Below are 27,801 nucleotides of genomic sequence, written 5' to 3' on the forward strand. Positions count from 1 at the left end.
AGGTTTCCCAGAAGAACCAATGCCCTTTGGTTCCAACCGCTGAGGAGATTTACATACAGAAGGAGCTCATTGACGTGATTCCTCAACCATAGCAATAATTCTTGCCAAGGGCCCCCACTAAGTTAAGCGGATGGTCCTGGCAAGCCTTAAGGGATCTCCCCAGTCCTTTCCTAGGGTCCCTACCAAGTTTAAACAAGAAGGTAACAAGCTCCGGGTCTAGGTTAGGGATAAGGCAGACCTTCTCATGTATCACAGGCCAGATATAAATGTCAAGAACTTTTAGCAATTACAGCTACGAGAAAGATTTGGTGCTACAAGCAATGTGCTGGGCCTGACCTAATAAACAACAAACACAAGAAGGTAGAGACCCGACTCCATTCTATGCTGATCTATCACATACTTAATCACATAAAGGTATATCACACCTATAGTCAAGACTAGAAAGGGTTCCTCCGCTATCAGGTGCAATTATATGTCTAAGTGAGAAACAGATCTGATACAAAGGTCTAACAGAAATCAAGTAGAATGCCCTCTCGTCAAGAGCAGTGAAGATACAGATATACACTCAGTACAATGAAAAGGTCTATAAGCTACTGACCCACAGGATTCTAACCCCAGTTAGAGCTGGGGCAATGTTTGAAAGGTCTGATTTGTGGTGGAAAAGATATTAACAGGCTACATGACGATGAACTGTTCTGGCCCTGTTCGCAGGTCCAGTCGTACTGAGTGTTGCTGATCTAACTCGTAAAACAAATAATGTTGGTTGTCCTGCTGCTGCATCTGTCATTCAGGAGAAATTGGAATATACACCCTCCAAACTCTCATGGGGAAACTCAGATCACAGATGCTTCTGACAGGGAAATTAATTTTAGCACAGTTCTGAAAATGATAATCCCCACCCTTTATGGGTTTGTGGTGGTCTGGCATATCTTTGCCATACAGGCACTATTTGGCCATAACAAGGTAAGATGCTTATGTTTGAGAGGATTTGGAAACCTTTGAAGAAGAATATCAATGAACAGTTAGGAGACTGAAGAACGGGATGGCATGTACCTGGATCAGAAAGAAAATTATAGATGCACAGGATGTTGTGATCTTCCGAGGAAGTTGAACCATTAGCCAGGACTTATTAAACATCCGTTTCTGCCTCTAGAACAGAGGGACACTTTATCTAATGATCAACTGAGAACCAGGTTGAGAAGGACATCAACCATGTAAATGTTGGGAGGGGTGGTATAATAAAAGAAACTGCATGCATATTTTTTCTCTTCCAAAATAGAGGTGCAAAACCTATGTTTGACAAAACTCGCCTAAATTTGTAACTCATGAATTTACTTGTTGAACTGTTTCCTTTATCCCTATTTCAAACCCACAAAAGGTGATGGGAGGAATGTTTTCAAATAATCTTGTCTCGGGGTAGCATCCCAACCCATAATTTTTTGTCCACCATGCCAGCTTACATTAGGCACAGCCATGTGCAAGTCACCCACTTTTAAAAGCAGTCTAGCCCATACGACCAAGCCAGGTCCTCTCTAAACTGGAATACAGGCAAGTCAAGACCAGATTTGGCCTATGTTGGCCTATTCCGTTGGTTGCAGCTTGATTCCAGTGGTGCAGTGAGCATGGCATGACTGGATGTTTTTATGGTGTACATAATGAATGTAAATGCTATTAGGATCTTCTACTTGAGGAATACATGGACCTCTCCAAGACTCTGGGCAAGGTTAATCAGCCATGGAGTACTTGGGAGAGCAGTTGCTGTTTTCAGGGTCTCTTCAGTAAAGGACTAAACTTTTTTGTGTCTCCTGGCCCCATTGGATGCAACAGGGCGTTATTGTGTTTTATGGCTACAGTGAGTAGACTGCAGCTCTGAAAGGGGAAGATCCCGTTCTCATTCAACAGTTGTTATATTTTGAGTACTGCACGTTCCATTGAGAGAAGATGGAAGTTGAGATATGAACATCTTAGGATTCAGCTGCATCTGACTGTGCTGGGTCACCTGCAAATATTGTATTTAATTTACAAAAACTTAGGGTTACGCAAATGGCATCGACAGTGGCAGAGTAAACTCACCTCACATTTTAGGTGTTGGGGGATCCTGTCCCCACCTTCAAAACCTAACAGTAAATATCTGCCTGTGCAAATGTTTTTCAAAAGCAATAAATAAAAAATCAGGCAAATAACAAGATACAAAAATGACATACTTTATACACACAGACACCTATGCAGGACCTTACAAGCTACAAATGAATTAGGGAAAAAAACACATTTACAAGACATTTTAATATGTTCTCAATTTTACATTTTCTGTCTTTATTTATATACGCTTTATTAATATGTTAATACTATTTTATTTCTAATCAGTATTGGATCCCCTTAGAAGGTGTTGGGGACGCTCAGAGGTCCACAGACCACAGGTTAAGAACGGCTGTACTAAATCAAGAAAGTGCCATTTTACCACTACGTAGGCTAGTACACTGGGCTGTGCTTTAGTTTGCTACGAGCAAATGGAAAAGTGCCAGTGCGCTTCCATGCTGAGCTATTTGCTACAGTCTATTCGCTCCTAGGGTTTGGGATACTGTGCTTAGGGCCTAACTGTAGTGTTGGCACCCGAAAGACTTGTGTGCGCGCCGTAGCTCATTATGGTTACAGATTGGAGAACAGGCTTTAGTTGTACTATGCTGGTACCACAGGCCCGCTGTGTTACATTTGTGATTTGGTATTGGGTTTCTCAGTGACTAAGTATGGAGGTTGTGGTTGCCGTAGGAGACCGTGGGTCGGAACTCGTCCAAGGATATAGTGTTGTTTGGTACCGCGCCAGAATGTGAATGCTTTGGTATCACAGGCCGTGCTGTTCCACACACCTCGCATCTAGTGATGGAACAAGAAAAGCGTCGCTGTTTCTTTAAGTGGCCGCGCGCCGCCCGTGCCGTACGGCCTGGGAGACCCCGTGACTGCATCGCCGCTGCCTGCGCCGAGCAGAGGAGGGAGCAGAGCGGGGGATCCAAGATGGCGGCTGCGTGACCGAGACCGGCACCGAGCGGACACACCGAGCGGGCGGCGGGGAGGGGCGTCCAAGGCGGCAGACGGTAGCCTTCCATACCCAGTGGGCGCCTCAGCAGATTCCTCGCCGGCGACCCGCTTCATTGGTACAACTCTGGACCAAGGCGCCGGGGCCTGCAGGCCGCGGGGGGAGCACGGTGGCTACGGGCCCGGTTTTATCCATTTGAAGGAGGTGGCCGCTCATTTCCTGTCCGGGTCGGTGTGTTGCTCCCCCGGGGGGCTCTCCACCCCCGCCCCCCAGGGCCTAGCGCCGCGGGCCCCCCGGCCTCCTCTCCAGGATGACGGACACCCGGCGCAGGGTGAAGGTCTACACCCTGAATGAGGAGCGGCAGTGGGACGACCGGGGCACCGGGCATGTATCCTCTTGCTATGTGGAGAGGCTCAAGGGCATGTCCCTTTTGGTGCGGGCTGAGAGCGACGGTAAGTGCAGCGTGATGGGAGGCGGGGTAACACTGAGGTGGAGGGGAGTCCATGATACTGCTGAGGGGCGATACTTATGGCGGGAGTGATACTGAAACGGGGATACTTGGTGTGAAGCATCTCTCCCAGAGTGGGAGGTGGTACTGCATCAATTATAATGAGGTGGGATACAGCAGGTGGTTACAGTAGGGCGATGCTGAAGACCCTAGTTATGTTCAGATGGGTAATTGGGAGAGTTCTCCAGGGGTTGGGAGTTGGATGAATTGCCCGGTGGGAGAGTGAATTCATGAAACTGAAGAGGTGATGCCCATAGAGAGTTGTGAGGGGCAGAGTGGTGACCGTAACCCTAAAGCAGTGGAAGGTGTTGTTGTCTTAGATAAGTGAAGGGTTTTCATTTTTTCCCACCGTAATGGAATCTTATTTTAGGCTGTATGCCTATCACATTGAACAAGGTATGCTGATGGTACTGACAGTGGTAATGGAGCATGGCCCCTTGCACTGATTGGAGGGAATAAGTCCCTACCTCGCTGACACTGAATGGAGAAAGAGGACTCGTGCCTTCAAGACGTAATCAGGTGAGTGTGCCCTAACGCAGAACAGGGAGTAAGGAATACATTCAATTGACGCTGTTCAGGTGGAAGGGTCAAGAACTCTAGACAACGAATACGGTATGTGCCCCTAACACTGAAAGGGGGTGCGACTCTTGGCTCTGCCACTGGTTGGGGAGACTGACTTGTGTCCATACTACTAAATCAGTGTGGTGCTTGCCTCCTGTCACTGAAACGGGGGTATGGCTCTCTTTCTTCCTGTCACTGAAACGGGGGTATGGCTCTCTTTCTTCCTGTCACTGAAACGGGAGTATGGCTCTCCTGTCACTGAAACGGGGGTATGGCTCTCCTGTCACTGAAACGGGGGTATGGCTCTTTCTTCCTTTCACTGAAACGGGGGTATGGCTCTCTTTCTTCCTATCACTGAACCAGGGGTATGGCTCTCTTTCTTCCTATCACTGAACCAGGGGTATGGCTCTCTTTCTTCCTATCACTGAACCAGGGGTATGGCTCTCTTTCTCCATGTCACTGAAGCAGGGGTATGGCTCACTTTCTCCATGTCACTGAACCAGGGGTATGGCTCACTTTCTCCATGTCACTGAACCAGGGGTATGGCTCACTTTCTCCATGTCACTGAACCAGGGGTATGGCTCACTTTCTCCATGTCACTGAACCGGGGGTATGGCTCACTTTCTCCCTGTCACTGAACCGGGGGTATGGTTCACCTTCTCCCTGACACTGAACGGGGGGGGGGATGATATTCTTCCTCCCTGACACTGAACCGGGGGGGGGATGATATTCTTCCTCCCTGACACTGAACTGGGGGGGGGGGGGGGATGATATTCTTCCTCCCTGACACTGAACCGGGGGGGGGGGGGGATGATATTCTTCCTCCCTGACACTGAACCGGGGGGGGGGGGGGGGGGGTGATATTCTTCCTCCCTGACACTGAACCGGGGGGGGGGGGGGATGATATTCTTCCTCCCTGACACTGAACCGGGGGGGGGGGGGTGATATTCTTCCTCCCTGACACTGAACCGGGGGGGGGGTGGGGGGGGGGTGATATTCTTCCTCCCTGACACTGAACCGGGGGGGGGGGGGGGGCTGATATTCTTCCTCCCTGACACTGAACCGGGGGGGGGGGGGGTGATATTCTTCCTCCCTGACACTGAACCGGGGGGGGTGATATTCTTCCTCCCTGACACTGAACCGGGGGGGGGGGGGGTGATATTCTTCCTCCCTGACACTGAACCGGGGGGGGGGGGGGTGATATTCTTCCTCCCTGACACTGAACCGGGGGGGGGGGGGGGGTGATATTCTTCCTCCCTGACACTGAACCGGGGGGGGGGGTGACATTCTTCCTCCCTGACACTGAACCGGGGGGGGGGGGTGATATTCTTCCTCCCTGACACTGAACCGGGGGGGGGGGGATGATATTCTTGCTCCCTGACACTGAACCGGGGGGGGGGGGGGGTGATATTCTTGCTCCCTGACACTGAACCGGGGGGGGGGGGTGATATTCTTCCTCCCTGACACTGAACCGGGGGGGGGGGGTGATATTCTTCCTCCCTGACACTGAACCGGGGGGGGGATGATATTCTTGCTCCCTGACACTGAACCGGGGGGGGGGGTGATATTCTTCCTCCCTGACACTGAACCGGGGGGGGGGGGGGGGTGATATTCTTCCTCCCTGACACTGAACCGGGGGGGGGGGATGATATTCTTGCTCCCTGACACTGAACCGGGGGGGGGGGGGTGATATTCTTCCTCCCTGACACCGAACCGGGGGGGGGGGATGATATTCTTCCTCCCTGACACCGAACCGGGGGGGGGATGATATTCTTCCTCCCTGACACTGAACCGGGGGGGGGATGATATTCTTCCTCCCTGACACTGAACCGGGGGGGGGATGATATTCTTCCTCCCTGACACTGAACCGGGGGGAATGACTTTCTCCCTGACACTGAACCGGGGGGGGGGGGGGGGTTTGCCTGACACTGAACCGGGGGAGAATGGGTTCTTTTTTTGCCTGACACTGAACTTGGGCGTGGGAATGGGTTCTTTTTTTGCCTGACACTGAACTGGTGGATAATGGGTTCTTTTTTTGCCTGACACTGAACCGGGGGAGAATGGGTTCTGTTTTTGCCTGACATTGGACCGGGGGGAATGGGACTTTAACCCTGACACTGAATCGGGGGGGTGGGGACGGTTCAGGGGCATTGCTCTCTTTCTTCCTGACACTGATATTTGGGGGGGAGGGGCATTGCTCTCCCCTCCCCCGATACTGAACGGGGGAGGGTGCCTCTTTCTCCCTGACACTGGGGGAGTTGGTTGCTTCCTCCTGACACGAATCATGTGCATGGGTTGCTTGGCCACGACACTGAACTGTGGGAATGGGTCCCTTTGCTATGACACTGAACTGTGGGAATGGGTCACTTTGCCACAACGTAGAACCCCAGGGGAATGGGTCGCTTGTCCGCGACGTTGACCCCAGGGGAATGGGTCGCTTGTCCGCGACGTTGACCCCAGGGGAATGGGTCGCTTGTCCGCGACGTTGACCCCAGGGGAATGGGTAGCTCCCCACCTGATATTGAACTGGGGAGGCAGTTGCCTACCCCACTGATGTTGAATCTGGGAGGTGTTTTGTGTCCCTGACACTGACCTTACGGAGATGCCCCCCTGCCACACGCAGGTATGTGGAATTCCTATCGCACAATGCTCTGGACATATTGTTTGGGGTCAAGGGCAACAGGGTTTCATGTTTTTGTCCTTGGGGCAAGTAGGCCCAACCCCTGCAGCACAAACCCTAAGTTTCCAGTTTACAGAGAAGGGAATTGTCTGCATTTGAGGTAATGTGTGTCCATATGTTAATGCTGTTCGGACATTTATTTATGGTTCATTAATTAAAAGCCTTCATTCTTATGATGAGCGCTGTAAATAAACGCTTTAAGGTCACACTGCACTACTGACAGTGGTTCCAGTAAAAGGAAAAAAAAGTGTACACACTTGTTTGAAAAGTTTAACAATATGAGGCTAAGTATAATGCTCCCAGAATGCCCGCGGATTAGAGGCACGTTAGCAGCAGTGATGATTCTTTGCTTCCAAAATGCAATGTTCAGAAAAAATATGCAAGTAGGGTAAAAAACGTTTTGCTACTATGAAATTTTAGGTGCTATTTCTTTGAAGCGTCATTTAGTAAAATGTGTTGATACATACTCGTATTTCCAGTGAATATTCCTATTAGAATCAGTGTAATCATTTTCAAAAAGATTATGGGAAGCATAAAAATTAACAAGCACTGGCAAAGCCAACAGATCTGACATATTTATATATATATATTTTTTTTCTGTGAGTCTTTTGGTTTTGTCAATGCATGTCTTGTTTTGACAACTTTATTGTTGTGGGAGCTGCCAGGCCCTTACAGTTGTAACAAACACTAGCAAAAAGAAAAAAAGTTTTTGGTTTAAAAAAGCATCATTGCCACCAGTGGCGTTAACAAAAGGGGACTCCTCAGCACAGCACCTGCCCAGAGTGAGTCTGGAGGAAGGGGCTCTCCATGTTCTTTGCAGGGGGCCCCCTCCAGTTTTGTTACGCCACTGATTGCCACAGTAGTTCCTGGCAGTGAACAAAACTACTTTGTGTGCCAATACGCTCCTTGTGGAAGAGCAGCATGCAATCACTCACAGTAAAGCCAACCAAGATAGAGAAATAGAAGTTTGATAAAAACAAAGGCCCAAATTTGAGGATGGGCTTGTGCAATCTAACTCCACATCAGTATAATTTTTCTGACACTAATGTGATATTAGATTGCCAAAAACACTGCACCATATCTACAAAGTGGCTCATGGCATACATTGTGCCACTTTGTGACCCTTTGCACCACATTATGCATGCATCATGCACAATAAGGGGGCGTTCCGGCACAAGAAGGCCCGCAAAAGTGGTGCATTGAAATCTACAAGATTTCATTGCACCATTTTTGGTGTCATTTTTTTCACCTGCTGAAAGCAGGTGTTTTAAAAGATGCCCTATTGGAATCAGTGGGCCTCCTTGCACTTTGCTCCACTAGTGTAAAAAATTCTGACGCTAGTGGAGCAAAGCGCCACAGTAGCGTAACATTTTTCTTTCACACTATTATACCTAATACCGCCATGGTGCGCTGTATCTTAAATGCGGCGCACACACGGGGGTGGTGCAAGAAAAGTAGCGCATCACAGTGTGAAGCACCACTTTTATTAAATCTGGGCCAAAAGTCTTTGCTAACGCCAGACCTAATTAGGGACCAAATTCTTAAAGAAAGTCACTAAATGCACCCTTGGTATGTCTTTGAAATAGTGGCTTTCATGAATTCACAAGAACTTACAGGGAAATTGTACTCCTAGAAAATTTATGAACTGTATTTTAGTATGAGCAAATATGCATGTGTAGATTTGCCCATGTGAAAATCTATTGAACATTTACAGGTTCACTTTCCCTCCAACCACTTTTTTCCCCAACCCTGGAAGAAATTCTACTTCTGCCTTGGTCAGGAGTACATTTCCAACCTTTCTCATTATGGGAAAAGATCAGAGAAGAGCTGGTGAAAATCTTAAAACATGCAAGTTAGTAGTTTTGCAGACTCAAAGGCATTACAGCCCTGGAACTATTGCTTGCTGCTTCCTCCAGCCCCATTATGTAGATCTGCTGAAGTGTGGCAAAATAAGGAAATTGCTATAGTGGGGATTGAAATTGCAAGTATTTAAGCCCTACTATAGTAGAAGCCCTGTCATAATCAGAGAGACTATTGTCAGAGCTCTTACATAATGAAATTGCTGCCATAATTTGTTGCCGCGCTACATGGCACCAAAGGGACAAGTAGATTTTTTTTTTTTTTTTTTTTTAACTGGACAAGTAGACTTAAGAAGTAACCTGTCCCATGGACAAGTAGATATTTTATTACATTCCACTCTCCTACACACGGTCTGGGGGAGGCAGCTATGAACCCCAACACTGGCCAAGAGGAGGCAGGTGGTCGCTTTCCCCACGGCTCTGACTTTGGGGAGGAGGGGTGGGGTCACATGCTTCCTGGCACCAACCTGGATGGAACGGCTGGTATGACACCGGGGACCGAATATTGCAGGATACCCTTTGGCACCGAACTTTGGGGCCAGCATAGTGGACTGCATGTCCCTGTACTCTGGGGTGAGTTGCATGCCCCCTCTACACTGAACGTGGGCAAGACGTGTGCTGCAGACACTGAAGGTGGTGGTGGGGGCCAGGGTTGTTGCCTGGCCCTGACACTTCAAAGGGGAATGGAGTGCGTGAGTCTGACACTGAACGAGGGAAGTGGGTCATGAGAGCTTGAATGTGAGAAGGCTATGCATGTATCTGAATCTAAATGTTGGAAGGGTGAATGGTCCACTGAGACTGATTGAAAATGTGGGGCATGCGTGAGCCTTTTGAGGAGGCAAAAGGCATCTGCGTTTGATATGAATGGAGGTCTTGCTTCTGACAGTGAGTGTAGGGTAGTACAGATCTCGAGTTCCTGTTGTGATAATGACCAGTGCATGTGGGTAGTGTATGTCTCCTAATATGGAGGAGTATGATTCCTAAATACTTGATTCTTAAGAGGTTGTGTTTACTCTGCCACCAAAGTAAGTGGAATGGCACAGATACGTTGGAAAAATAGTTTCTCTCCCTTGCGGCGCATAGGATAGTCTTTTTAATCAGCATAATGAGCAAGATGCTAAAAACATGTGCCTCTGATGGGTGATGAATTTGAAAAAAGGTAAGTTTTCCTTGATAATGTGGAGAACAGTTTTGGCCTCTGATCAAAAGTAGAAGTACTGGGTTTTGCCTCTGACAGGTTTATGTGTTAGGGTACTGTCCTAATCATGTGTTCAGTTTTGAGTTTTCATTCAACAGCTTCAGTCTGGGGTTACTAGTTATGGCTCCTTTCAGTTAGGCTAGTTGTGTCAATACATCAGATTCTGATGTCTGTTAAATTGAAATGTTAGGAGTTCAATAATGGTGACCTTGTGATGTGGAGAATTGGTATTTTACAAATATTTTGATTGATGTGCTGGGACATGCATGTGCAGTCAGAAACTAGAGTGTTTGACTCCGTCCCTTGGGGGTAGTCAATATTCTTGTTTGATATTAATGCTTAGGGGAAGTGTTAATGGAAAAACAAAGTAGAGGGGTAAAGTAAAAAGGTGTGGGCAGGGGAGCAGAAGTTTGCTCAGTGTAAAGAACAGGGAATGAAAAAGGTAACCAGCACTAGCAAAGTCACTGGCACTTGAGTGCTGACACAAGCAGTAAAAATACCTGCTGCAGTGCAAAATAGTTAGAGGATCGCTTTGTATATACAATGCACGGGTGCAGTAACTAATTGCATGTCTGCTGAGTGTAATTTCAAATGTGAAACCTGCATTTCAGTGCAGGTGGAATGATATACTGAACAGATAGAAAGTTGAGATTAAAAATGCCTTCAATGGATGTATTTTGACATGTGATAATTTCTCAAGCCATTGTCTGCCAGCTGTTGAGCGTCCTCAAAGGAGGCTACTTCAAATACAGTTAGACTATGTATACAACACAGTATATAGGCAGTGAATTACACAAGCGTCATTTCAAGTCAGACTAAACAACCATTTCCAATGCAGTGGATCTCGCATTTGCACGAGTTAGAGCTATTAGCTTTGTAAACTCCTAACCGGACTTTTCTTGCCATATAAATAGAAAATGAAAAGTAATACAGTTTCACATAATCAAGCCGATTCAAAGTGCCATGCCATGAAGGAGACACACAAAAGGAAAAAGAAGTTTGCTCCATGTCCAATGTATCGTCAAAAGTGCAATTAGCCACGTAACACGGTCGATGTCGAAGGCATTAACCAAACCACCCCAAGGAGGTACCAACGTAAAGTATTTTACAAATGACGATAAAGGATTTTTGAAGGGACAAGCGCTTGAACGAGCGATAGTGGTGGGGTGTAGTTAAAAGCGAAGCAGATAACAGTTGGAAAAGCAGCAGTTGGATTGGAGGGGGGGGAGGGTGGTTGCGGGGTGGAGGGCATGGGGGGAGAAGTCAGTTTTGTAAAAAAAACAAATTGATTAATGACCAAATGAAAAACATCTTGGGGCTGTTTCAGTTACTTGACTTTATAAGTATATGTGTAGAAGAGTCTGCAGGTATTGTGACCTCTTAGCTTGTGTATGTTGATAGTGAGTGTAAAAGTTACAGGTCCATAAACCTGGGGTTGGAGAAGTAGTAGGCCACTGAATAGGAGGCAGAGCTCTCCAAATCTCACGGCAAGGCTATAAACCTCGGGGAGTGATTGATTTCTACAACTACAAAATAGAAACCCTGACACTTAAGGACGTTTGCTCCTAATTCTTAGAGGAATGTTGCCTGCTTTACGAAGGAGGTGGAGAGAATCCTTTGCTGTGGAGTTAGAATCCTATTTGAAAGTGGGATAGGCATAAAGTTCTCACATGTACTGGGAATCTTTACATTTCTAACATGGACCAACATGTTATAAGGAGTCCAGCATTATATTGATGGTGTAAACTCTTTATTGGCATTCACCACAGAAACAGAGCCTCTCCTGGATCATCCCAACCCAACTGACTCAACAGTGCCAGGACACCCACAATGTTCTCACTGATGCCCCCCCCCCCCCAACACTCTACAACTACATCATGCAAGCGACAACACATCTTTCCCCCTTAAACATACATTTATTGACAACTGTTAGAAATGGGGTCTTTGGTTGACAGTCAGGTTACCCCGTGTTCAAGCAAGGACCCTCACTCTAGTCAGGGTAAAAGAGAATCACCCTCAGCTAACCCCTGCTTACCCCCTTGGTAGCTTGGCAGAGCAGCAGGCTTAACTTCAGAGTGCTAGGTGTAAAGTATTTTGTACCAACACACACAGTAACTTAATGAAAACACTACAAAATGACACAACACCAGTTAGAAAAAATAGGAAATATTTATCTAAACAAAACAAGACCAAAATGACAAAAATCCACCATACACAAGTCAAGTTATTAAAAAATGCAAAAGAGTCTTTAAGTAGTTTTAAAAACACACTAGCGCTGCTAGAGTGAAAATGTACCTGGTGTGCGTCAAAAATAACCCCGCACGGGCAGGTGGTGCGTCAAAAATAAACTCTGCACGGCGGGTACTTGAGTCAAAAATCCAGCTGCACGATGATCCGAAAATCTTGCAGCGCAGGTTGTGATCTCCCAGCCTCCGTCAGCGATGCTGCGTGTCGTTTTCTCCTGCTCCGTGCGTCGATTTTTCGCTCGCGTTTCCAGCGAGTCGTTTCTCCGCTGCGGAACGGGCCGCGTGTCGTATTTTCAGCCGCAGATCGGATTCGCGTCCATCTTTTCCCCGCATGGTGCTCTGTGCGTCGATTTTCTTGTCTTTAAGCTGCCAGCTTCTTTCAGGGTCCCAGGAACTGGATGGGCACCACAAGGCAGAGTAGGAGTCTCTCCAGAGCCTCCAGGTGCTGGCAGAGAGAAGTCTTTGCTTGTCCCTGAGACTTCAAACAACAGGAGGCAAGCTCTAGATCAAGCCCTTGGAGATTTCTTCTCAAGATGGAAGGCACACAAAGTCCAGTCTTTGCCCTCTTACTCTGGCAGAAGCAGCAACTGCAGGATAGCTCCACAAAGCACAGGCAGGGCATCTCTTCTTCCTCAGCTATTCAGCTCTTCTCCAGCAGAGGTTCCTCTTGGTTCCAGAAGTGTTTCTAAAGTCTGTAGATTTGGGTGCTCTTCTTATATCCATTTTAGTCTTTGAAGTCACCTTTCTTCAAAGGGGACTCACACCTACTTGTGAAATCCTGCCTTGCCCAGGCAAGGCCTCAGACACACACCAGGGGGTTGGAGTCTGCATTGTCAGAGGCAGGCACAGTCCTTTCAGATGAGAGTGACCACTCCACCCCCTCCCTCCTAGCAGAGATGGCTAATTAGGAAATGCAGGCTACACCCCAGCCCCCTTTGTGTCACTGTCTAGTGTGAGGTGAAAAACAACCCAATTGTCAAACTGACCCAGACAGAGAATCCACAAACAAGGCAGAGTCACAGAATGGTTTAAGCAAGGAAAATGCTCACTTTCTAAAAGTGTCATTTTCAAACACACAATCTCAAAACCAACTTTACTAAAAGATGTATTTTTAAATTGTGAGTTCAGGGACCCCAAACTCCACATGTCCTTCTACTCTCTAGGGGAATCTACACTTTAATCATATTTAAAGCTAGCCCCCATATTATCCTATGAGAGAGACAGGGCCTTGCAACAGTGAAAAACGAAATTGGTAGTATTTCACTGTCAGGGACATATAAACCACATTACTATATGTCCTACCTTATCCATACACTGCACCCTGCCCTTGGGGCTACCTAGGGCCTACCTTAGGCGTGTCTGACATGTAAGAAAAGGGAAGGTTTAGGCCTGGCAAGTGGGTACACTTGCCAAATCGAATTTACAGTTAAAACTGCACACACAGACACTGCAGTGGCAGGTCTGAGACATGATTACAGAGCTACTTATGTGGGTGGCACAACCAGTGCAGCAGGCCCACTAGTAGCATTTGATTTACAGGCCCTGGCACCTCTAGTGCACCTTACTAGGGACTTACTAGTAAATCAATATGCCAATCATGGATAAACCAATTACATACAATTTACACAGAGAGCCATATGCACTTTAGCACTGGTTAGCAGTGGTAAAGGGCTCAGAGTTCAAAAGCCAACAGCAACAGCTCAGAAAAAAATAGGAGGCAGGAGGCAAAAAGATTGGGATGACCCTGCATAAGCAAAAAAGTCCAACAACTACTATTCTGAAAAGGAAAATAAAAGGCGAGGGAAATAGGGAATGAGCTTATAATATTCTATCAGTTGGGGTAGGGGTGAACTACAGAAAAATAAGGTGAAGGATAAAAAAAACTGGGAATGCATTACATCATAACTGTTACTGTAGAAAATACTTGCATAAAACCTTAATACCAAAAATAACGAATGATAAAGCAAACATTCGTATGAATATACATTTCACTTTGCAGTATAATCCTGGAGTTAGGCAGGGGGTTTCTAACACTTGGAGTATCTTGGGTTTCTGATGAACACCTTGCATTATTTCGCACCACTCCGGATCCCTTGATTCACCACTCCCTTCTGTATTGGTTATCTGATTTGTGATTACATTTTGACAATCTGAATGTGCTTCACATCTCACCCCCCACTTAACACCACTACAGTTCACTTGACTTAAGTTATGCGTTTGGGGCTGAGGAACTTTGTTCCTCCCTTCGGGGTCCAAACAGTTTTCTTTACATACTCCATTTCTTTTGTTTTATTCCATGCTTCGCATCAAACCGTCTCTTATATTTTTCCTGGTAGACATTAAGCACAGTATTGAATAGGACCAACGTTCTTAGAATTTGCTAAAGACGAAGCCTCCAATCAAAGCAATTCTTTTACTGGAAAGTACCATGTTTCAGCAAGTTCTGTCTTGGTAGGCATTCCTCCTCATTCAAGCTAGCAGGCTGTGAAACTTACTTCCCAGTAGACTAGGGAAAAAAAACGATCACTGGCAAAGCAATAGGCCTAATTTAGCAAAACAAAGCTCTCCGTATAATGGAGGCTCCCTTGCCTTCATTACTGTCCTGTTTTTGTTTTCTACATGAAATGTTTGTTGACTAGTGAGCCTACATTATGATTCCTTTTTTATTTCCATGTCATAGAAACAATATTTTGACTACAATAAATGTACCATTACCACTTAACCTTCATTTCACTCACATGGAAAGAAAAACGGGAATGCAGTGAGGGCACTTGAGCCTTCGTTATAAACCACTTCAGTTCATGCCGTAGAAGGAAAAGATGAAGTGGGCTAAGATGGGTAGGAGGAATAATGGATGACATGGGAAAAGATGTGAGGGAAGAAAACAAGGAGCTGCAGTACATTAAAGAAAGGAGGGGTTAGGCGAGAGGAATGATTGGGAGAAGGCGATGGGAACTAAGAATGACACGAGGTGGGAGGATCAAAAGGGAGGTTCATGCAGGAAAAATTGAGTCACAAGGATGGGCTGAACATTAGCGGCACAGGTGTGAAAAATGGGCGAAAAAGAGCAGCCGTGAGAGGACACTAGAAAGGTGTAAAGGACACTAAGAAAAGGTGGAACTGTTAAGAGAGTACATGTATAATCAGTACAAGCACTACTGGAGGCAAACAGATGCACCTGATAAACCATTCGCATCATGTAAACCGCATTATTTCTGTCTGAGCTCAAATGTGATTAACAGAAGTCTTAATCCAGTGGCTAAAGGTCTGGTCAAAAAAAGTGTTTGAAATGGTCTTAGAAACCAAATTACTGTTTGACGTACCACATAACACAGCAAATCCACCAGTAAGTAAGATTTTCCATAAAAGTGTGCCAAGTGCCTTCAAAAACTGAAACTTTGTGGCCTCCCTTGTTAGCTTACCGGTGCAGCACAAATTATGGGAGAATTGGGCATAAGTGTACTACCCTTGTTATTTTGGTGGGTCATGGCGGGTCATTGACGGGTGAATAGAATGTCATTACATGATCTGGGAAGTTTGCTACCTCACAATGACGAAAGGTCTCTCCCACACACTGAACGAAACAGCTTTGTTGTTGGGTGTCCGATGGGAAAAGGTAAGAATCTGCCCATTATGAGCAGAGTGAAGATGATCCACAGTGAGGAAAATCTGATTAGCACCACGTCTGTCTGTACAGCTGTTGGAGGAAGGTGACCTATTCCTTGGGACATAAGGGCTGGTCTGGAAATCTGCTTGCTAATGAGGATGATCTGTTTAAGCGAATAAGTGGAATAGTTTTAGGGGAAATGTCTGCACTTTCAGAGCTGCCGTATTAGTATTGGCGCGCTCTCCCATACACTGGGAGATGCAGCTTTGTCTGTGGATATCGTGTGGGGCAACGGATATATATTTTGCCCATTAGGAGTGGAGGGACGAAGATCTGTCGTGAAGAAAATCTGATGAGCACCAGTCATCTGCTTGTGTACCATGGAAGGGAGATGACCTCTTCTTTCGGGCGCAGGGGGCTAGTCTGGAATCATCTTGCTTATATGTATGATCTGTTTAGGAGAAGAAATTGAACCATTTTGGGGGAACCTCTACACTATGAGACCTGCCATCTTGGTATTGGTGCGGCTCTAGTGTTTTTGCTGTGCGGGTACTTCTCTCTCCCAGGCCACGTCAATTGCAAGACTGGTGCTGATGTGCAGAGGAAAGACTTCACTTGGGGCCATTTTTGTTCACTGATGCATTTTTTTTAATTGGTTACGAATTGTGTTGACAATGTTTTTTAAGTGGGCTGAATCTCTTTTAATCATTTTGGTGGAAACGCCTGCACTGTCCGTGCTGCCATATTGGTATTAGCACTCTTGTTTGTTTTTGCTGGGTGGGGACTTCTCTCCCCTTGGATACAAGAGCAGACATGTGTGGGATACATGCATCAGGAGTGCTAGATACAAGCCCGTCTGCCCTCACCTGGCCTGTGATCAGCACCAGCCAAGCTAGTGGTTTTAAGAATACATTTTTCAGGGTAAGATGTCCTATAGTTTGGATGATTTATCAACTTTTCATGATGTTGGGGCCTATAGGCAAGTATTGAATGTTGTTGGTCAGTTTCTTGCTTTTAGTGTCATGAGGTGATTAATATTACATTTTAAGACAGCCTGTGCAGGGGAAAAGAGTAAGCAATCGGCCCTGGTATCCAGAAGTGGGAGCCAGGTGGCTACTCGACCATAATCCAGCTTCATGGCATGCTCAGTCACTGTATACCGTCTCCCTAAAAATGCACTGGACTTATGAGATTGCCTCTTCTAACAACTGGGCCTAATTTCTTAATGAAACATGGATCTCAGACTCTTCTGTTCCTGATACTGCAATGACAGTCCCTCCTAATTTTTCTATCCATCATATGGATTGTCAGAATAGTAAAGGGGCAGGATTGCCATGAGCTACCACTTAGAATATAATTGTACTGTCTCTAAGACTCTGGTGGAAAGTTTTGATATTTTCATTTGAACTATCGGTCAATTTCTTCCAGTGAGGAACCTTCTGTTTTATCAGCTGCAGAGATGCATTCCACCTTTAATGCCTTTTGTAGAGGAAGTGGCCATCAGCAGTGTAAAATTTGTAAACTTCACTTTTTTGGGGATTTTAATATTCATGCCGACATAGTGGCGAGGTCTGACACATATCATTTTATTGTTGTCCTTGTCTCCTTAAACTTGGTTTAAAAAGGGCCTATGCATGCAGCTGGTGATCCTGTGGACCTAGTATTTTCTAATCTGTCAGAACTACAGCTCTACTTAAATGGACTGATTATAATTTGATCCAGGTATCTGTCCTCCTGCTGTGTAGTTTACCTCTTGATAGGCCACATCCCTGTAGCTGACACCCATGGCATAAAGTGAATAAGACCAATTTAGTCTATTTTCTTAATAAGAACCCCCCATTACTTAAGGGGAATCTTGAACAAAATTTAATTTTTATCAGCAACTGGCTGCATGCCATATTTGAAACAATTGTGATGACTAGATGGAAAGTGCTAGCCAGATCACGTTCATCTGCACGTTTGTTCAGTTGCTAGTTGTCCAATTCACGAGGAAAACCCTGGTTCGGTCCCTTATTACCTCATGGCTTGATTATGCTAACATCCTTTATCTTGGCTTTCCAGAATAGCTTTTGAGCTGGTGGGGATAGAATTCAAGCATACCTTCCAGCTCCATCTTTCAGATCATCAATCCTGTTTCTACCGGCAATCCAGAGGGTTCATCTGTCTCAATTAGGCATTTGGGCATTTTCCTATCTAGCCCCTTAGCTTTGGAATGCCCTTCCATTAAAAAAAAAAAAAAAAAAAAAAAAAAAAGTTGTGAATTGCAGAATGAACTAATATTTAAAAGACAATTGAAGACCTGGTTATTTAAATCAATTAAGTTGGTTGGATCCCTTCAGCATATGTAGTTTGAGTGCCCCTGACTCCTGAGGACAGAGGAGTTGTGTACCCCAAACTAGATGTGGGGATATGACACTAATATTGGTATTAGTAGACGGGACAATCTGTAAGTTATACTCTGGCCTTGAGATTACTTGGGTCAAGTTCCCTATTAAAAGTGGCGGGAGGATCTTTAAACTGGCTGGGAATTTACTAATGACACTTCCGGAATGAGTAGGACCAAACACTCCATATAGTTCTACGCAAGAGGGAACTAAGTTTGTATTGTGGCTTGGATGTTATGTTTGTCCTGGACAGCGAGTAGGGAATGTGAGGTCTGCCTCGTCTCGGAGTGAGGCACATGGGTGTCTTTGTTGGGTCTGTGCTGTATCTTGGAAAAAGAAATTGTTTCATAACGAATGATTAATGTAGCTCTCATAGTAGGTGAAGAATGTGCCCTCCCCTCCCCATCCAGCACACAATATGGGGGTCATTACGACTCTAGCAGTCTTCGGACTGCCAGGGTCGCAGTCTTCCCACCGCTAAAGCGGTGGTCTGACAGCTTTGGTGGTGGTCTGACTGACACATTATGACTCTGGCGGTTGCACCACTGTTAGACCGCCAGCACGGCCAGTTTTCCTCCACAGGAGGGACTGATGGTCCTAATCCACCAGGACAGTGCTGCAAGAAGCTCCGCCCTGGGGATTACGACCCCCCTCTCCGCCAGCCTTTACATGGCAGTAGCACTTCCATGTAAAGGCTGGCATAGACTGGGTGCAGAGGGGCCCCTATGGCCAGAGCCCCGTCACGCGCTGGTGCACCCTACGCACTGCAGCATTGCTGCCGACTCCTCAATGTTGTAGGCTGTTTTCCATTGAACCAATAAGAAACTCCTAATAGGGCCCACGGGAAGGCAGCTGCACTGGCGGCAACCTGACCGTGGGAGCTTGGCGGACATCCTTTTCCGTCCACCAAACTCATAAAGAACCCCTATATCTTTTTAATTGGCTCGTCTCACACTGAAGGATGGGTCGAACCGAATCCAAGAAGAACTGCAGGTCATCGACCCAAAAAACCCACAGCAAATGGTCCTTGAACCCCCAAACATCAAAAGGCAGCATTATAGGTACCCAACATCATATACATGTCTCACAGGTGAGACCTTAGCCCTGCAACCATCCTTGGCGTTAGGTCAAGAATCTGGACTACATTAGGAGGTTGTTGTGTTGTAAGTGGTTGTATATTAGGTACAGATGGGCGCCTCATGATAGTCCTTTAAAGCATGTATGTGCTGTGTTGGAGTAGGTATGCTTGGCTATCCTGTGAAGCATTACAAAGAAATCTTTGCATAGCCCTAATAATGAAAAGTAAACGGGAATAGTGCAGATGTTTTGAGAGCCCATATTGAATGACTGAAAAGGTGTGTAACAGATTTTTTTTGCATGAGGAAAGGGCGCATGAGTTGTTTCAGGTTTGCTATATATTGGTGCCTTTAGTTGCTGGTGGATGTCTCTGAATTGCTCCACCTATATTGAATGTTTTGTATTCAAATACAGTGGCCTTGCAGTTGCCTACTGCAGTCAACATAAAAAGAGTACATTGGCTGTCATCTCTCAATCAGATAAAATTAATCCAGTGCAAACTGTCTCATCCACACATGGTGCAAACCATAACTTCTCGGTCTTTTCAACAGCATAAACTAAGTTTGACGAAACCTGGTTCACTAACAGTTCAATTACTAATATGGAAAAGGTACTCCCAGGGGAATATTAAGGAGAAAAGAGGAATGAAGATGGAATAGTGAAGTAAGACACCTAGAGATATTGAATTGCACAGGTGCCACAGACACGTGCCACCTTATTTGAATATCCAGTGATCCAGTCACATCTCTCATGAATTCAGTGATGTACCTCACTGCAAGAGCTAGCACATCCTTCCTGATCTGTACTCTTGAATTAGAGCTGGACCTCTGAACTGTGGTGCAGAAAGTACTGTTTACAGCGGCTTGAGATTTGGGAAGGTAGACAGGAGAGTTTGGAATTCCTATTGCCTGTTGTCAATAGCGCATTGGTTTGGGTATAGGATACCATTTCTGCTTCTTTATTTTGTCCACAGGATAGCAGCTCAGTTCATAGTACCACAGTATTGCTGTGGGAAACAGGCCTTTCTGCATCTCAGGCAAGAAATACATTGGTATGTATGATATTCAGAATGGATCATTAATGCCAATCCTTTACTATTAGGGTTATTTCCATAAAGCAATACAGTGAAGTATAACCTGCCTACAATGATAATAGATGTTAAAATAAACTACACATTTTTTTTTGCAAAATGTAACAATTTGTGGCTCTATATATATATATATATATATATATAAAATAATGATAGCAGAATGCTTTTATTTCATGCATCTGCATGCAGAAGTAAAGAAGGAATATTTATTTCATTGTGAAAGCAAATAATGTACCCAAAAATACTTGTAGCTTCAAAAAAGAATGATGACTGTTGCATACACGTCTGCCAGTCTATTGTGCTAGTTCTTTTCTTTAAAAATTAGTTGTGCCTTAATATTTTCAACGTGTCTGCAAAAACACTATTTCTCTGTAGCATTGTTTAATTATATTTGATGCATGTCAATATTTCAAAAACTGATAATTGGGGGAAACCATCATGGACCATTTTTTTTTTTTTAACTCTCAAAAGTCCACCTGCAGGTCCAACCTCCTGGTGCAGATTTAAGGTTTAGGATTATGGTTTCAGTTATTCGAAAGTTTTTCCAGAAGTAGGCCTGGAAGCGTGCAACATTAGCAGGTTTAAATGATGCTCGGTGTAAACCTTTGTAAATTTCATTTTTGAATGATGACATATACAGGTGTATATATGCTCATGCAAAAATCTGCAAAAGAAACGCACATTGATTTGTTAAAACTCCCCCCCCCCCCCCCCCCCCAGGGAAATATTTTCCCCCATATCTCTCTCTCCCCCCCCCCCCCCCCAACACACACACCCTACCTCCCCATATCCCATTCCATTCCCCACCATGGCAAGTTTGAATCCTGCCCACTAGTGAATCTCAAACATTTTCCTGTGCATGTGAGGGGTTTTCAAAAATTTGATGAATACCCCTGAATAGCTAATTATGTGGGTGTGTACAAATTCACACCGAATTTTAGCCCCGGAAAGACCAACTCCTGTGATAGACTTGCTCACATTAAAATCTTCATGTCTATTATGAATGCGAAGCCAACTACTGTGTCTATGACATTTATATTCTTAGATAGCCTGTAACACTTAGACTCTAACAAGACTTTAAAGAGCTTAACTAGGTGTAAAATGTAAATCCCAAATCATTGATGTACTACTTAGTACGTGCTTGTGGTTTTGCAAAGCAGGGGGACTGGGGCACAATCAGATAAAGCAATCTTCCCAGACAATGTCAGACTTGGGATGGTTTCTGATGCTTAGTTGTAATCTGAGGCATTGGGTCACAAGTAGATCTGAGTTTACGTATTGTGGCATCTTGCTAGATGTTTAAAAGTAAATTTGTCAGCAATTTACAAAATTCTTAGAGAAGCTAGAGTAATAAAGATACCAATTATCTATCATAAACTCTGCTGCAGTCTGTCCCGTATTAAAGTGATAGAATATTCAGACCAATGCTGTCATCATAAAAAGAAAACCAAAAGTCAATTTATAAACAGAGCTTTCGAATATTCAAAGATCCGAGATAGAGACCTGGTATGTTTAGGGCCCAGTATAGCCTGAAAAATGCCTAAGATCCTTGCTGTAATCCAAACCCTAATTTGAAATGTGTTTTGGCATAATCAGAAAAGAGAGGCTGTTGAGATAGGTCTAATATACTGACAGCACTGCCGTAATTGGTCATCTCGGTGCATGGTACCAATTTGACAAGTCTTTATTTAACAGGGCAAATACACCTTTGAAGACTTTAGTTCCTTGGGCAAGTAGCTATTCTATAAAATTTCACACCCCTGGACAGATCTGAGATTCTGCAACATATTTTGGAGTATGAAATCACAGTAGCTTCCAGCATAGGGCACTGGCTCACTCTCTTGAGATGATCTAAATTGGAGAGGGGCTAGACCCATAAATAAACACATGGAGCAATGGAAAGGTAATAAACTGAAGGATGAAACTTGAACCATCAGTGACACTGGTGGTTCTTCCTCCTCCTCCTAAGGTTGACTGCAATGTTGTGACAGTACAGGAAGGAAAAGTACAAAGAGGTTGAAAGGGCAACAACCTTGCAGAGCCTACTAACTAATCTAGCTAACCATACTGAAAGTTAGGCACACCAAAACCTACATTTAGGTTTGACACCATTTTAAAACCATCAAAAAAGATGAGGCCGCCCCATTGACATACGAGAAAAGTCTGTGTCAGCAGCCTGTTCAGCAGTTACTTTCAAAACTCATCACATCTTTTGTATGGCTGCAACCATTACAAAGGGGGTTGATATCTGCCCAAATAAGTGTGCTATCATTGCTCCTCACACACAGGACACACCTCTGAACCTCAAGATGCAGACTAGCAGCTCAGTTGAACATTTATTGTACTGCAGCAGACTGACCAGTAAGTTGGACACATTTTGTGCAATGGTACAACAAGCTCCAAGATGGTAATTCTGTGCTTATTGCTTAAGAGGTGCAGAAATCACTCGTAAATATCAGGAGGTAGCTTTTTGTGCTGTGTGGAAGCCATCACTCTTACGGCTTAACCATTGGTGGAGGAGTGAAATGCATGGCAGAATAATACTGAATAAAATAATTCCTTCATACTCGTGCACAGCAAATTAAAATAAGGTCAACAGTCACATCCAAACTATGGGTATTATGAAGTGTACTTAATGCCCCCCTTTCGTTCACCCATGCAATTCAGCACCTACATCTGCTGACTGATTTGGCTAATGAAACCATATGATCTGCAATTCCATTGAATGCTAATGATTTCTTCATTACCCCAGCTTTAAAATGGAATGGCAAACAGTAAGTATCAGTACTATAAATATCAAGAAAATCTACATTGTTAGATGAAGGAACCAACCATGCTAATTCTTGGAATATTTGAATTGCTTGTCTTCAAATAGCCTACAACCCAGACAAGAATCCCAACTCGGGAAATGAAGAACGAGGTTATAATCTTAAATTCACAACTGTGCAGCTCCCAGAAATAGTATTTCTGGTCAAGGGCCTTCTTTTATATTCTGTGCACCTTCAGACCCTACAGCTATTACAAGCCATCTGCACAGAAGAGCTGATGAGATCACTTATGGGCATTAGTGGGCGTGAGTGTACTATGAAATTTGGATAGACAGCCTAACAAATCTCCCTGGAGGTGGTCTACCGAAGTTCAAAAACAAATACTCTATTTGTATTTACTTTACAATTCATTGAGCAGAACAGAGCTATTGGCCTATTGGAAGTCTTCTGAAAATCTAGCTGATCATGTAAGCCTCGAATTAAAGATGAGCAACAAGAAAACAGTGATCACTGAGAGCTCGTAGGTGTGACATGGTGTAGAATTCTCTGTCAAAAGTGTGACACCATGCATTTCGTGCTTCATTAATGACTCATTTTCAGAAGTCTTTTTTAAAAATGTTTTTGATAATGTGAAACTATCAACAGCCAGAGGCAGAATTTGAACTTCCTGGACCTACATTATTGTATGCAATGCCTAAATAGTATATTACTATAATCCTGTTAATCCTACAAACAAGATGAATGACATTGCAATATTGAACCAAACTAAACAATAGGGTATTCTGAGATGAATGGAAATACAGTTGTGACTTGGGCAGCAACATCTTTGATTATTGCAACATACAAGAACATCTCAATATGGCTTTTTCCTAAGGCACACAGATCCTATAAGGCTGATTGATGCACAGAAAAAAAATGTATGCCATATGTTCTGTTTATTATGAAAAGTCAGGATAATGTACCCTGGCTTATTTATTGTAATCAGCAATTAAGACAGTAGGCCTCAAACTGTGGATTCCTATCAGGCTATAGATAGGTGTTTAGTTACACAAATGTCACAGATTAACATAGTAGGCCAGTTTGGTCAGCCGATCTGAAAAACCCTGGAAGTAGATTTTCACTTTGAGGACTTTGGTGAGGCCTGTTTTAGATTGGCATGTTAGTTTGCCACTTGTTATGTGCATATTAGTAACTTTATAACTGTATGCATTATGGTTGCCAGCTCATACAACTTCAGTAATACTCTTCATTACTACCAGTTTAACACCCAAAGGCAGCAGGGAGCAACACCCGCTGACCAGTCAAGCTTTTCATAGGGCCTTCGACTGCGCTGAAACAAGTGTTGTTGCATTTTAAGTAACGTTTGACCCAGTTGCGCTAGGAACATTTTTTTTTTCCTTTGTTAAAATCTGCAGATTATGCAGCAAATAATGGATCATGTGGCAAATGAAAAACGTCTCTGCCTCGCTATCGCATAATTACAGTGGCCTTGATTGTAGTGTAAAGCCAATGATAAAGGTTGATGGCCCCGTTGATTAATTCAGAGCAATCTATTCATAATGAAAAAAATTGACAAAACAAGTAGGCTTTTCTTAACTATTGTGGAAAAGCATGTGTCAGTAATCTTTTAATGGTGGGTTGTTTGTACTCTGAACTAAAGCCTACAAATGGGTATTTTGTTTCATGGCATCTCACAGATTACCATAGTAGGCAATGATTTTGGAGGTGGTTACCTCCTCTGACAAAACATAGGTAGAAGATTTGCACTGTGAAAACCTTTAAGTATTGTTTAGGGAAGAGATCATTTTGCAAGTATAGTTTTGTTAATATGTGTAACTTTATGACTTAACCCCTTTGGTTTCCTTGTGGGAAAGCTTACTCTCAGTACAGTATGCTTGAGTTGGTTATGTTGGTATGCAGAGAACGGTTATTTCACATACTAAATGTCTAGTCTGTTTAATTACTGGAGCGGGGTATGGGGATGGAGATAGAGTGGGGGGGGATTTGCATATTTTATTTTCACTTAATTACATGACATTTCAGGAAAATGACACGGAATGTGAATCTGTTATTTACGCTATATTTTAGTGCATAGTGCGTCCTAATGGAACTCATTTTTTTTTTTTTTTTTTAAGTGCGATAAACACAATTGCCTAAAACAGCTGCTTTGCATTCTGGTTGCTTTTGAGCTTTAATTTTGCCATGTATGCAGGCGTAATTACGCAATGTGGTGCAATTTTAGGAGTTTTACATAATAGGCGTACTGCAAAATTTGTGAAACTATGCATGATTCCACATATCTTTGCCTAAATGACTGCTTGACTGGTGGTATTTCATTTGGTGAGTCTTAATCCCTAATTAAACCCCAGAGCATATTGCACCACTGCATGTTAAGGGTTTCAGACATGTTATTTCTTGGGGATAACTTTCAGTTGGACTGGACACCTGGCTTGCTGGATAACCTTATGTTGGAATGGACACTTGGCCGCCTGGTTAAATTAAAACATTAGTTCTTGCTGTTCCATGTCTTGTCAAAAATAGACTCCTTCAGCTCACCTTGACACCACCACCCACTATTCTGCTCCGAGAAGGATTTCTTTAGTCTGAAATCGGAAATTTAGCTGTGAATGTGTCAGTACACAGAAATGTAATGTTCCTTTAGGATAGCTGGCACTAAAGTGTGAAAAAGTGAAATGTGTCATGGAGCACTCCATTTTATTTAGCTAATCTAGGGTTCAAGCGCTATTAATATCACATAAAATGCCAGCTCTTAATCAGTCTCTCTTGTGATTATTGGATGTGAGGAAAAATGCACCAAGCAATAGTACTTGTGAACCGCAAACTGGTGCTGCAAGATGTTTAATTAGTCTACTAGTAGGAAGTTATTCATTGTTTTTTGTTCGCTCTTATTTTGCTCCTGCCCTTCTTCATATCTACATGTCCTCTATGACAGCATGTTAAACAAGGTTCTCCTGCAGGGGTGTGGATCTTAATAAAATATCTACTTGTCCATAGGATAGGTTACTTCATAAATCTACATATTGTGTAAAAAAAGAATAATCTACTTGTCCTTTTGATGCCATGTAGAGCTGCGACAAATAATGGCAGCAATCTCCTATATAAAAGCTTTGATAATAGCCTCTTTGGTTATGCCAGGGCTAATACTATAGTCGGACTTGAATACTAGTAATTTCCTTATTTTGCCACTTGTCCACAGATCTACATGCTGGGGTAGTGGTAAGCAAAGGTTCCAGGGTTGGAATGCCCTTTTGAATCTCTGCAAACCTACTAACTTGCATGTTTTATGGATTTTTAACAGCTCTTTAATCTTTTCCCATACTAGGAAAGGTTGAATATTTACTCCAGACAATGGCAGAAGTAAACCTTTTTCCAGGCTTGAAGAAAAAGGTGGTTAGAGGGGGAAAATCAACTTGTAAACGCAACTTAATATTTTTGCATGGGCAAATCTACACGTGGTGATCTGCTTGTCATAAAATAAAGTTCACAACTATATTGTATGAGTACAATTTCTACTTCTGTCAATTCTTGTGAATTCATGGAATACGTAAATCCTCTCTCTCTCTCTCTCTCTCTCTCTCTCTCTCTCTCTGTCTCTCTCTCTCTCTCATATATATATGTCCATCTATTGGCTGGCTTCACTGTGAGTGATTGGAATCTGCTTTTTCAAAAGGAGCATATAGGCACACTAAGTAGTTTTGTTCAGTGCTAGGATCTACTTTAGGAATGTGTGCTTTTTGAGACCAATAACTATTTTTGTTTTTTGCCGATGTTTTGTGACAGTGGTGAGGGCCTGTCGGCTCCCACAACAATGTTATACAAAAGCCATATCCAAAAAAGACATACATTGACAAAACCAAAAGACTGAACAGCAGTGTCAGAACTATTGGCTATGTCAATGCTTTTTTTTTTTTTTTTTAACTGGTTTCACTGATTCTTTTTTTTTTTTTTTTAATGATGAATATTTTGGGGAAATACTGACATGCAGCAAGATTAATTACTGAATGGTTCTTAATCTAGCAAAGTGTTTTTAATTCTATTTGTAGTTTTTGTGAATATTTTATTTTGAATGTAAAAAATCATCCCTCTTGCTTTCAAGCTTCTTCAAAAAATGTGCATCTAATTAGAGAGCATTATGGGAGCATTGCAGGTAGCTTCATATTGTTGAACTCTGCAAATGTGTGTTACTGGAACCACTGTCAGTAGAGCAGTCCGAGCTTACAACGTGTATTTAGAGCACCCACCCAATTATTAAAGGGTTTGAATTAATGAACCATAAATACAAGCTCAAACAGCATAAACAAATGAACACAAATATTACTCCAGCTGCCTACGGTTTCCTTCCCTGTTCCATAATGTGGTACTATAAACTAGCAGCCAAAGGGTTTGTGCTGCCAGGGGTTGGGCCTGCTTGCCCCAAGAGCAAAATAAACAGGAAAACTTGTCCTTGAACCCAAATAATATGTCCTGGGCATAGGGCTATAGGAGTTCCACACCCCTGTCCTGTGATATGGGAACTTTTTATTAATGGCCCTGTTTTCCTTTTGTTAACAATTTGTTGCGCAGAATCTCCTTGAAATGCAGCAGTGAGTGCTTATTTCTGTCAGCAGATAGTTGCAAAAAAATGAGTTTGTGCTGCACATTAGATTTTATAAAGTTTTGTTTTAACTAGATATTCTATATTGACTAGACATGCCAGTCTTTCGATGCCAATAGCTTAGTGGGAACAGGATGTTCAGTGGAGAAGCTGCTTTCATTTAGAGGTGTACACTTT

The 27,801-nt window shown here is 43.8% G+C and overlaps 1 protein-coding gene across 2 annotated transcripts in view; it reads left to right on the plus strand.

Annotated features, from left to right (window-relative positions):
• The first annotated feature begins 2,971 nt into the window (after positions 1-2,971).
• The window catches only part of PPP4R3A (protein phosphatase 4 regulatory subunit 3A), a 266,563-nt gene continuing 241,733 nt past the window's right edge, over positions 2,972-27,801 (plus strand). The window contains exon 1 of one of the 2 annotated variants that reach the window (XM_069208168.1): positions 2,972-3,483. In XM_069208168.1, the coding sequence (XP_069064269.1) occupies positions 3,342-3,483 (142 nt within the window). In that variant the 5' untranslated portion in view covers positions 2,972-3,341. The remainder of the gene's footprint in view (positions 3,484-27,801) is intronic. The other variant, XM_069208169.1, reaches the window with a different exon arrangement.

Source organism: Pleurodeles waltl, chromosome 9, assembly GCF_031143425.1.
Source record: "Pleurodeles waltl isolate 20211129_DDA chromosome 9, aPleWal1.hap1.20221129, whole genome shotgun sequence".
NCBI classification, from domain to species: domain Eukaryota; kingdom Metazoa; phylum Chordata; class Amphibia; order Caudata; family Salamandridae; genus Pleurodeles; species Pleurodeles waltl.